This window comes from Muntiacus reevesi, chromosome 1, assembly GCF_963930625.1.
Source record: "Muntiacus reevesi chromosome 1, mMunRee1.1, whole genome shotgun sequence".
NCBI classification, from domain to species: Eukaryota; Metazoa; Chordata; class Mammalia; order Artiodactyla; family Cervidae; genus Muntiacus; species Muntiacus reevesi.
The window spans coordinates 53,536,706-53,548,673 of NC_089249.1; the positions used below are offsets into that span (position 1 = coordinate 53,536,706).

An 11,968-nucleotide genomic window follows, 5' to 3' on the forward strand; every position below is an offset into this window, starting at 1 on the left:
CAATTCTTTGGCGCTCAGCCTTCTTTATGGTCCGACTCTCACATCCATACATGACTATTGGAAAAACCATAGCTTTGACTAGATGGACCTTCGTCAGCATATATTAAGCTAATATTAATATGGAGATATTAAGCTAATATAAAAACCAAATTTCAGATATGGTGGCTCCTTTACCCAGGGGTGTCAGGAAAGACCTCTCTAAGGCTGTGACATTTGAGCTGACCTGAAAGATGAGAAAGAGCCAGGCAGTGAACAGAAGACCAAATAGCAAGTACAAAGGACTTGTGGCAGGAATGAGCTTGGTGTGTTAGACGAGCAGTAAAAAGAGCAGTGTGACTGAAGAGTAGCGGGGAAAGGGGAGAGTCACAGAGATGAAGTTGGGCAGAGACCAGGTGGCTTAAGGCCCTGTAGACCAAAGGGAGGAGTATAGTTTATATTCTAAATGCGAAGGAAAATCTTTGAGAGTGTTAAACCAACGGGTGGGAGAGTGTTAAACAAGCTGATCTTTGTTACAAGGAGAATATTGTCCGGTGTGTGAAGAAAGCCTTTAGGGATAAAGTGAGGAAGTTATCAGGAGGCTGTGGCCGTGGTCCAGCTGAGTTGATGGTCCTTGGACCAGGTGGCAGAACTGGGGGTGGCCAGAAGTGGTCAGATGCAGGGTGGTGTTGAGGTGGAGCCAGTGACTCAGGAAGTGAGGAGAAGGGAGAGGTCTGAGGTTTGAACAGCTGAGATGGAGAGACTGGGTGTGTATGTTGCTGAGCTAGGGTTGATGCTCAGGAGTGGGATCTTGGCTGTGCAGGGCATGGAGGCCCCATCTCCTACCCACGTGGAGGCGCTGAATGGGCAGTTGGATACAGTCTGGAACTCAAAGAGAAAGCGGTTCCCTCTGGAAATACAAAATATGGAGCTCCTGAGCCTACAGATGGCATTTAAAACCACGAGACTAGATGAGATCATCGAGGCAGAGGGTGTAGGTCGAAAGGAGAAGAGACCCACGACTGTGGACTGTAAAATGAGACAAATGACACCTTCACCCGGGCGGCTCCGGGGAGATGTCGCGTGAACTCCCGCAGTCAGCGCTCTAACCGGGATTGAGAACCCGGGGGGCGGGGCCTGGACCTGGGCGGGGCCTATCTGGGGCGGAGATGGCCAGGGGCGGGGCTGGGGAGCCGGGAGGCCGCTCTGGGGCCGGGGGGCGGCCGGGGCGGTGACGTCACCGTATGACTGGGTTTTTATGAATGAAAGGAATCCTGTGAGTGAGTAATTCCGGGAAGCTCGCCTTACAACTCGGCGCGGCCCCCAGCGCTGCCCGCCCCACAACAAAACTCGGCGCGTCGCTCCGGCGATCCGGGCTGGGAGCGACCCGCGGTCAGGACCGGAGGGGGAGGCTGACCGAGGCGCGGGCCGAGGAGAACAGCCCAGACGGCAGCGGGACCCGGTGCGCGCCAGGGACGCCAGGCGAAGCAAGCCGAGAGGCGGGTAAGGGTCGCGGGACGAGCGCGCCGGGCCAGCGGGCGGCAGGGTCTCCGCGGTCCTGGAACGTGCCTGGGGCGGGGCGCCGGGCCCCACTCAGTCGGTGCTACCGTGGATCCCTCGCCCGGACTGCGGGCTTGGGAGGGTGTCGGGGTGAGGGTGGGGGGTGGGGCGGAGGTCCTGTGGGACTGAGACGCGGCCGAAACGAACTTGGCGGGGTGCGGAGTTAATGGGCCCCTTTTGGGGGCGCGGGCCGAGAGGCGGTGAAGTCGGGCAGGAAGGGGCAGCGCGGGCTGGCGAGCGTCAGCGTCCGCCCAGGCGGGGCCGGGGGCGGTGTGTGCAAGTACGTGACTCGGTGAGAACAGTCCCTGGACCGGTGCCCGCAGGCCGTGCGAGCGCGGTTTGTTTACGTCCGAGGGCGGGCGTGCGTGTGTGTTCCCTGGCCAGCGTCCTGGGTATCCTGCCCGCTGCGTGCTTGCGCCGTGTACCTTGGGGAGTGTGTGTGTGTGTGTGTGTGGGGAGTGTGTGTGTGTGTGTGTGTGGGGAGTGTGTGTGTGTGTGTGTGTGTGTGTGTGTGTGTGTGTGTGTGTGTGTGTGTGTGTGTGTCCGAACGCTCCCAGGCGGGGCCTGTATAACCAGCGGACCGTACCTCCGAATGAGCGTGACCACAGGAATAAAAGAAGAAGCGAGAGAAATGGCCCAGTCCATAGTCACAAGGGTCTGGGAATTCTCTCCCGGGTTGTCCCTTTCCCACCAGCCGGTGGCCGCCAGGCCCTTGCTCTCCCCGGAGTTTCCCAGGACCGCAGCCACGTGACTGCGGTGTTTGTCCCCCACCCAGAGCCGGCGCCTTCAGCCACGGGGTGGGGCGAAATATCAAAGATCCCACCGGGCTTCCCTGGGGGACGAGGTGAAGGTGCCACCCCTGGCTCCATCACCCCGGTGGGTCTGGCAACAACGTAGGCTGGTGTCCAGGTCCTTGTCCCCAGGTTTTCTGGCTGCCTGGGGAAGACAGACCCTCCCCTCGGGACTCTCATCATCCCCGAGGTTGCCTAGCCCCTCGGTCTCAGGAGAAACAGGAAGGGCGCGGGGGGAGGGGTGGGGGGGGGCGGGGAACACCGTTAAGGTTGGAGGTAGGAAGGGATACCAGGCTTCCTCTCTCTGGTGGCTACTCCTCTGTCTGGTCTGGGTTCTAGAGGCTGTACCTGCTGGATCAGGAAGGGTGAGAACCCAAGGTTGGGGTGGAGCTGGTTTCTGCCCTTCTGGTGGTTTCAGTTCACAAGTGGGACTAATCAGACAGAGCTATCGATGACTGGACCTGAGGAGCTAGTTGAGGACCTGGGCCAGGCTTGGTTAACAGGCAGCGGGACTACTTGTCCTGGGGCAGGAGGGGTTACTGTGAGGGGGCTGGGCCCTCCCACCACCACCTCACCCTGCCCCTGCTCCATCAGTGCCCTGCTGAGGGATGTTGAGGGCTGGGCTGGGGCCTGGGGCTTCCTTGGTCCTATTCTGCCCTCTCTTCCTCCCGCCCACAGGACTACAGGATCATGGGGTGTGTGGGGGAGGGCATTGAGCTGGACCAGATAATCTTTTAACTTTGAATCTCTGAGCTGCCACCACAGCTGGTAACTTCTGTGTCCCCATCTGTAGCAGCAACTAGGCAACATCCAAGGTGGTAGGATGGCAGTGGGCTGGGGGAGGTGTGACAGCCTCCACATACAGCCTAATTTCCAGGGGAACCATACAAGAGAAAACAGAGCCAACAGCCCCAGGCGGAGGCCAGGGATGTCCAGGAATATGTGGAATATGTAAGGGAGGTAGCCACCAGGAGCACAGGAATCAGGCAGGCTGATCTTCAAAACTGGGCAGGAAACATCCCTGAGCAGGGCTGGGGAGCAGGGAACAAGAGGAAGTGGCTGATTGACTCTGTCATAGATGGAAAGGTTTAACCTCCCACTGAATCACCCTGGACCTTCAGTAGGGCCCAGGACCCAATGAGGGCTCCCTTGGCCCCTGTGCCTCCCTCAGTCCTAATACTTTTAGCCTGCATTGCCATGGAGCCCACCAAGGACTAGATGCTGGGGATAAGATAGTGAACAAAACAGATCCAGAGCTGCCCTCTGGGAGCTTACAGTCAAGGAAGGAAGACAAAGTCGAGGAAAGAGCCACTAAACTAAATGCAAAACCACAGCTGAGATGGGTGATATGAGGAGGAAGGCACTGTGATTACAAAGTACATAACACAGTTCTGACTTAGCCAGGGCAATCAAGGAAGGCTTCCCTGAGGAGGTGACAGTCAGGCAGAATGTCAGATCAAGTGGTAATCATCTGTGAAGACCTCAAGGGCAGGGGCTTTGATTCAGCTTTGGGCCTTCAGGGTGCAGCACCAAGCCTGGTACCTACAGGGTAGGTGCTTCTTGGGTGTTTGCTGATTGAATGAATGAATGAGCCCTGGATCAGTGTTCTGGTAAAACTCCACAACACCTAGAGAAAAAGGCCTGGGAACCCCAGGTGAGCAAGAACTCCTGGGCATGGGCTATAGGATTCTTGAAGCAGTTTCTCCAAAGCAAGCAGATCCTGCAGGGCTCAAGTGACATCTCCTCTTATACACATGCACCCCGTGTGTCCCTTTTGGGAATGTGTGGGGATGGTAAGAGTTTGTTGTCTGCTCATTCGTTTGTTGTCAGCATGGGGATCCTGGAAGAGTGTGGGGAGAGAACGTGCTGGTGGCCAGAAGGGCCTACCACATGGGCTAGACGGGAGGCTGCATCATAGGGTTTTGAAATGGGCCGAACATGGTCAGGTTTGTAGGTTTGTGTCAGTAATGATCCCTCTGACAGGGAGGAGAGCTGGTGGGGTCAGAGGTGGAGGCAGGCAAGACTGGATGCCAGAGAGCAGGTGGTTTTGGTCACAGTGCAGCTGAAAGAGGAAATGCTTAAGGGCTAGGCATGGAGCAGAGGGAGAGTCAAGGCTGATAGTCTCTCGGAGTTTGTATTCTCAGGCCCCTGCCCCCAGGAAGTCTTCCCTGATTTTCCTTCCCTTGCTCCAGGGCCTCTACTCTGCTGGTGGTCTTAGAGTTCCATTCCAGGCCAGAATCTAACTCTCTAAACTTTGACATTGTCAGTGCTATCGTCGGCTTGGTGGTTTGGCGTGTTGGGCCCAGAGAGAGGGAGTGGTGTACCTGAAGTCACACCCCAAGTGTTAGTGGGTGGTAGACCCCCAGGCTCCTACTTCCCTGTGGTGCTGGGTTCTCCCAGCTCTGCTCCCCTTCGAACAGGGAGGAGGCTCCACCAGTGCTGGCTGCCAAGGCCCAGGAAAACACATTTTTTCCCTCTGTCCTCACAGAGGAAGCAAAAATGGCTCAGCAGCCAGAGGAGCCCATGCCAGCGGGTGGGCCGTCTCCAGGATGCCTCTGAGTGGACTAGGGGGCCAGGGGCCGTGGCTGCTGACTGGGCAATGCGGCTGTCAATCCCCCAAGCCATGCGTCCAGGGAATGTTAGGAACCTGCAGACCCTGGAGGTCAGGGCTGCTGGCTGGCCTCAGGAAGGGAAGAAGCAGGGTTCGGACGTGGGGAGTATTCAGTTCAGTTGCTCAGTCGTGTCCGACTCTTATCCTTCAGAGAGGGGAGTATAATGGCTGGCTTTGAAGAAAGAGCCCTGAGCTGGGGACTCCAGGGTTCCAGTCCACCACTGGCACCAAACAGTTACTGAACAAGGAGGTTGGCTCAGTTGCTGTCTCAGGCCCAAGGTCTACCACACTGGCCAGGGCTGCCTGGAGGAGGACCCCGGCCCCATGGTGACAGTCCAGCAGCTCCCGGTCTGAGTTGGAGAGCTGAAAGTCTGAGGTTATCAGCCAGTGTGACCTTCTTGTGACTTTCCCTTCGTGACTGCCTGACTCTGCTGAGCTAGGATGTTCCTGGGCAGACGTGGGCACCTCAGCTGACATCTAGCATGTGTTTGAGGGGCTGAGGCTAGGACAGGAGGAGAAAGAGGAGAGGAGGCAAGAACAGGTTTAAAGCCTCCCTGGGGTCCCAAAGTACCTAGAATCGCAGCCAGCAGAGAGGATGGGACCTTCAGTCATTATCTAGTATAGGGGATGGCCAACAGTTATCTCTTCGGCCTACTCTGGAGGGCTGTGTTGAGGAGGAGTCTAAGGTTATGTCCAAGCTCAGTGTAAAACAGTGCTGTGTTGAGAAAGATTCTGGAGCTGTGTCCAACCTCAGTGAGAAAAAGTGCGGTAATTGATTATTGATGTCCGTGTTAGGAGTAGAGGGAGGAATGTGGGGGAGATAAACCAACCGTTTGCCACTTCTGATCTTTCTAACCCTCTTGTTTTTACACACGAACACCATGATGATTGTCCCCACTGTGTAAGTGAGGAAACCAAGGTCCAGGGAGGAAAAATGCCTTGTCCTAGGGGCCATACCTCCAGAGCTCTGCATCAGTCACCCACCACATATTGCTCAGCACCCAGCAGGCTCTTAGATCACCTCTCCCATCAGGCTCTCTGAGTAGCCCAGACTGCCTGGGCATCACGTAATACCCCAGCCCCCTAAACAGCCAGCCAGTAGGCCTGGATATCTGTATGACACTTGCAGACCCAGCATAGATCTTGGCACATCAGAGCTGGGTAGCCTTGGAGCCGGGCGAGTCCTTCTCTTTACAGGGATGGGGAAACAGGGCCCAGAGAGGGTGCCCTGTGAGGATCTCACGGCGAGGAGACATGTGGTTCCATGTGGCCTCAGTCCCAGGCTTTATCCACTATTAGCTGTGTGACCCTGGACTACTCTATTGACCTCTCTGGCCATTACCTCACAGGGTTGTTCGGAGAACTGGGGTACTGATGGTGTGAAGGCAATCAGGATTCAGTCCTGGGACCTTTACACGTGTTCAGAATTTCTCCTGATTTAGGAGAAGGCAGCCATTCACCTGCTGTGTGACTTCAGGCAAGAGGGGCCTCTCTCTGGTCTCTACCTCCCCTTGGGTGAAGTGAGGAGGCAGGGGCCAGACAGTCTCTAAGAGCCTTTCCTGCGCGACCTTGGCCAGCCAGGAGACGCCAAGTCAAAGCGAGGTCCCAGGAATTGCTACAGGCCCAACCCCTCCTGGACAGACTCAGCAATTCTAATGGTGCTCACTGACCTCTCCGGTTTGCATTATTTGGTTCCATCAAAACCCTGTGAGACAGGTATTGTTCCCAACCTAAAGATAGGAAAGTGGAGACCCAGAGGGGAGGAGTGACTTGCCCACAGTCACACAGCCTGGAGAAAACAGAGATGGGACTCAAACCAGGCTTGACCCTTAATCCACTGTTCCTTTCCTTGTTTCCTATACCCTCCCTGGGAGCCAGTTATGAAGACAGAATCCCTTCTTCTCCCCCCCATCCTCCTGGTATCTGTGTGCCATCCCTGCCATGCAGAAGCAGATAGAAAGGAGCAAGAATTGGAGGCAGGGCCAGGAGGTTTTTTTCTCGATGGTCTTCAGCAGGGTTTGGGCTTGGCACAGGGTTCAGACCTTGACAAGCTGGGTGACAAACAGTGTCATAGACCCACCAGTCCACACCTCACCAGTGCCTGCTCCCTGCCAGCCCCTGTGCTGGCAGCCTCACACCCAGAGCTGTCTGCGCCTGGTTCTTGGCTGTGGAGGTCCCTGTCTGGTGGGGAGTCAGGGAAACCGACCATTACAACATAGGGCGGAACTGCTGGGGTGGGCGGTGCTGAATAAGTCCTAGGAGTCTGGGAGGCCTTCCTGGAGGAGGAGATGTCCATGCTCAGGGCAGAAGGCTGAATAGTAGGAGTCTGCCAAATAAAGTGGGAGTGGGAGGAGAAGTGTCACAAGGTTTGGCGTGACCCAAAGGCAAGAAAGCATGGGGTGAGAGGAAGTGAAAGAAATTCCTTGTGACTGGAGGGCAGAAGAGAGGAGGGCAGTAGTGTGAAAGGAGCCTGGGGGTTAGTAAATGGGGTTATGTGATATGGTACAAGGGGTGTTTTAGCCAGTTTTAGTAGCCTCTCTGAAGAGGTAGCACTGAGCAAAGATCTAAATGATGAAAAGACTTTGGGAAGATAAAAAGGAAGAGAACAGCAAACCCAAGAAAAACCCAAGGGCCAGAAAAAGCCAAGAAAGTGCAAAGGCCCTGAGGCTGGAATGAACCATTCAATGAGGCCACTGTAAGTGGACCACTGGGGCCAAGGGAAGTGGTATGAGATGAATTCTAAGATAGCAGGGGCCTTGAATGCGAAGATAGTAGTGTTTGGATTTCATTCCAAGTGGGAGAAAAACTGACTTTGGTCTCCTCTCTCCCCTAGGTCTTAGCCCAGAGGGTACCTTCTGCAAACATGTCTGTGGATCCCTTATCCAGCAAAGCGCTGAAGGTGAGAAGGCAGCCCTTATTGTCTCCAGGCCTCCCCTCCCTCTCTGCCCAGCCTGAGCTCCCATCCCAACTTCCCCTTCAGTTCCTAGAATCCCCAAGAGGGCCTCAGCAGACATCAGGCATTCATGAAGCCATTCATAGGGCCTTTCCAGGCCCAGCCTGGCTGGGAACCAGCAGGCCTGGGCTCTGGCCATAGGCTGTGTGCCCCAGGGCAGGTCACTTCCCTCTCTGGACCTACTTCCCCATGAGGACAATGTCCACGGAGCAGTTGGACTTTAAAGGTGCTTTCTTGGGTTTTCTGGCTGAGTCCAGGGCGAGTCGCTGGGTTAGAATCCAGACTGAGCTCTAAGGTGGCTCCTTTTGTATCCAGATCCCGGTCTCACCCAGTTTCCGCTTTGGGGATTCCTGCTCCCCTTCGGAGTCTTGGAGCAAGTCCACCACCAGCTCAGTGTCCCTGGCGGGGAAGGGGGAACACTAGCGGTGGAGGGGAAGCCGACCCCAGCACCTGCTGCGCGCCGGGTCCATGCGCGCCGGGTCCAGAGCTCAGGGCCCGCAGTGTAGAGTGTGACCCTGAACCTCAGTTTCCCCACGCGCCCACGCCCGCAGATCAAGCGTGAGCTGAGCGAGAACACGCCGCACCTGTCAGACGAGGCGCTGATGGGGCTGTCTGTGCGCGAGCTGAACCGGCACCTGCGAGGGCTCTCGGCCGAGGAGGTGACGCGGCTCAAGCAGCGGCGCCGCACACTCAAGAACCGCGGCTACGCGGCCAGCTGCCGCGTGAAGCGCGTGTGCCAGAAGGAGGAGCTGCAGAAGCAGAAGTCGGAGCTGGAGCGCGAGGTGGACAAGCTGGCGCGCGAGAACGCCGCCATGCGCTTGGAGCTCGACGCGCTGCGCGGCAAGTGCGAAGCGCTGCAGGGCTTCGCGCGCTCGGTGGCCGCCGCCCGCGGGCCGGCGGCGCTGGTGGCGCCGGCCAGCGTCATCACCATCGTCAAGTCCGCCCCGAGCCCCGGCCCGGGCCCCGCCCCTGGTCCGGGCCCCGCCCCCGGCCCCGCCCCCGGCCCCGCCCCCGCCGCCTGCTCCTAGTGCTCGCCGAGTCCCGCCCGTTCCACCCCCGCCCATTTCTCAAACCACGCCCCTCCGACCCCTTCTGCCTCCCCTAAGTGCCTAAGCGCCGTCTCTGTCTCCAAGTGCCATTTCTCTGTAGCCACCAGCTCCCCCCGTGGTGAACACATGTTTCCTCCCCAGATCCTGTCTTCCTCATGCGGTCTCTGAAACTGGGACCTAATGGCCCCGGGGAGGGGCAACTTTGGTGAGATAGGAGGTCGGGTGAGGTCGAGGTCTGGCGTTTCTTTTCCTAAAAACTTCAGCCTTCTTAGTTTGGGAGGATGGGATACAAAGCTGATTAGAGAAGGGCCATCGAGGGGAAGATGGCCACTCCTCATTTTGTAACTGCTCAGATCGTGCCATCGGCCTGTCCCCACCCTCCAGGATACAAGACTAGACTTTACCCCCACATGCCTCTGGTAGGATTGTCCAGTTGGGAAGTTGATGTTCCCGTCTCTGCTTTGGGCCTGGATGCCTGGCCCTCCAGAGCTGGAAGACTCATCAGAAATCACCTAGTGAAGCCCAATCCACAGATGGGGAAAACAGACCTCCAGCAGACCTGACAATGCCCGAGGCCACATATGCTTAGCGGTTAAGCTGGAACCATGTCTTTCCACTGCTGCCCTGAGATTTCCAGCCATGGTTGTAGGGGGCAGTGGTTGGGGCCTGAAAAGGTGATGCAAGGGCCTCCGTGGTCTGAGAGGTGACTCTCTGTGAGTCAGGTGAAGAGAAGGAAAGAGAAGGTGATACAGATGGAAGAGAGGGAAGGAGCTGGCCTGACTCTCTCCTGGGCTCTCCCTGAACCCAGGGAGCTGGCCAAAGAGAAAGGGGACAAAGGAAGTGACCACAGAGGCAGGTGGGGAGATGAGAAGACAGATCCTACGGTTCTGAAACCTGGGATAGGGGTCCTTAAAAAGGGAAGGGTCCTACCTGTCCATCCTGTTGGGTGGGGGCGGGTCACTGCCATTGACTGCTATTCTCCTGGGAAGTCTGGCCCCAGCCCCTCCCCCTCCCCTACTAGATAGTTGCCCCTCCCCGCTGTTTATTTATTGCACGAATCTAAGTTATTCTCCCCAGCCAGAGGCCTAGCGCCCACTGCCTGGGAAAAGTGGTGTGCAGCCCTGAGCTGGACTTTATATTTTATATCTGCAAATAAAACACATTTTATCTTATATTTAGGGAAAGCCGGATGGCAAAACAACCAAAAAATGTGTTTTAAAAGAAAAGTGCCCGGCCCCTAGAATTTATTTATTTTTCTGACTTACAGTAAGCGAGTTATCCGCCTTCTGTATTTTGTAGACTTCCTGAATAAAGTCAAGTTCTCTTTTTCCACAGTTTAGAAGTATGTGTCCTGGTTTATGTTTTTTTTCTTTTTTTTTTTGCAGGGGTGGGTTCTGAATGAGGGGCCCAAGATGGATTCTGCTTTCAGTCCCAGGCAGAACCCTCTGATGGGTGGGGGGTTTCCTCCAATTTGCAGATGAAGAAACTGTGACCCATCACTAACTCTAGCACCTGGGCTTGTGCTGGGGTAGCGTGTGGTGGCGGGGGCGAAGGGGGAGGTAGGGTGGAGGTGGGAACCAGACAGGGTCCTGTCCTTCTATCTGGGTGCCTGGAGCCAAGGAGCCTCCCTGGGGAAGGCAAAGCCAGGCGAACAATGAAATGTAGGGTTAAATTCCCTGGGCATCCCGTCAGCAAATAAACAGTCCCACCCAGAGAGGAAAATTCCCCGATTTAAGAGGAATTGTTCCAGTACTTTCACATTGAGGTCTGACTTTCTACAGCCAAGTAAAAAATATTTTCCTCATGTTCCGGAAAGGCATAGGGAGGCAGAGAGAGAAGTGACTTCCTCAACCCCAGCCTGCAGGCCTAGAACGCAACCCTGGGTCTCATCCTAGGCCCCAAACTCCCTGCTGTTGTTCTGTCACTGAGTAGTGTCCGACTGTTTGTGATCCCACGGACTTTAGCATGCCAGACTTTCCTGTTAATTTAATCCAATCTGCCAGCGCTTCCAGGGCACCCTGGGAAAGAGTGTTCTGTGGTCCAGGGGTCAGGGAAATTGGGGTATGTTTTTCTCTAGCTGTATGACCTTTGATGGCTTATGTCACTGCTTGCAGCCTCAGTTTACCCATCTGTACAACTCAAGAAGTGTAAGGTTGCACATGTGGCAAACACTGGGGATGCCAGGGGCTGCAAGCTTCCGCAGGCAGACTGAACGCTTACCCCAGTGCACCTGATGTCCGGGAGGAGGAGTTCCATGTGGCTGGGTATGGAGGGATGGCCGGGCTAGAAGGATGCTTCTGGGGAGGACCCGAAAGCTGGGAAACGGCCAGACCACACTGGCTGGGTGGGTCCACAGGCCCGTCTCCCCTCTCAGGCTGGGGTCCAGGATCCTGATTCCAAGACACTGAGCCCAGGCCTGCGGAAAGGACAGCAGGAAGCCGTGCGGGGGACCCAGTGGAGGGTGGCTGGGCTGGGAATTTCCCCCGCCCACGCCACATTCCTGAGTGCCCCTGTCAGCCAGGCCAGGCCACAGAAGGCATGCAGTGATGGCAGGAAGGTGCCAGGTGTCACGCATGCCCACTGCTGGGCAGGCCCTGCTCCAGGCCTCCTGCCCCGGGTCCCAGGGTGGAGGGTGGGCTCCTGGAGGCATGGAGATAGACTAGGAGGCATGAGGATCGCAGGAAATTCTTTAAACCCCAGGAAGACATCTGCAGAAATGGGGCTGCTGGAGGGTGCACCCCATTTGCTGGTTGACTGAAGCCAGCACGAGGCATCAACCCACTGCTGGGTGTCGAGGTGGGTGGACCCCTAGTGATCAATGTCCCACTGGCCAGAAGAGGGGGAGACACTCTGTCCAACGGGGACCTGGGCCCCAATTTCAGTCTGGCAATGTGAACCCCCCATCACTTATACCTACAACCCGGAGAGAAGAGGGTTTCCTAGGACACCTTTGAACCCACAACCACTAAACCCACCCCCAAACACACACACACGAGCTGGGGGAAAAAAACCTCACCCACCGGCAGAA

General features: G+C 56.4%; 1 protein-coding gene across 1 annotated transcript; it reads left to right on the top strand.

The window, feature by feature from the left end:
* Positions 1–1,175: 1,175 nt before the first annotated feature.
* MAFF (MAF bZIP transcription factor F) lies at positions 1,176–10,282 on the top strand. Its single transcript, XM_065943742.1, has 3 exons — positions 1,176–1,479; positions 7,772–7,837; positions 8,443–10,282. Exons 2-3 carry the CDS (start codon positions 7,802–7,804, stop codon positions 8,917–8,919), a joined length of 513 nt encoding a protein of 170 aa, XP_065799814.1. The 5' UTR covers positions 1,176–1,479; positions 7,772–7,801; the 3' UTR covers positions 8,920–10,282.
* Positions 10,283–11,968: the final 1,686 nt, after the last annotated feature.

Coding starts and splice junctions, on each gene's coding strand:
- MAFF (XM_065943742.1), top strand. CDS start 7,802: ATGTCTGTGGATCCCTTATCCAGCAAAGCGCTGAAG. Junction 7,838..8,442: donor TATCCAGCAAAGCGCTGAAG/GTGAGAAGGCAG, acceptor CCACGCCCGCAG/ATCAAGCGTGAGCTGAGCGA.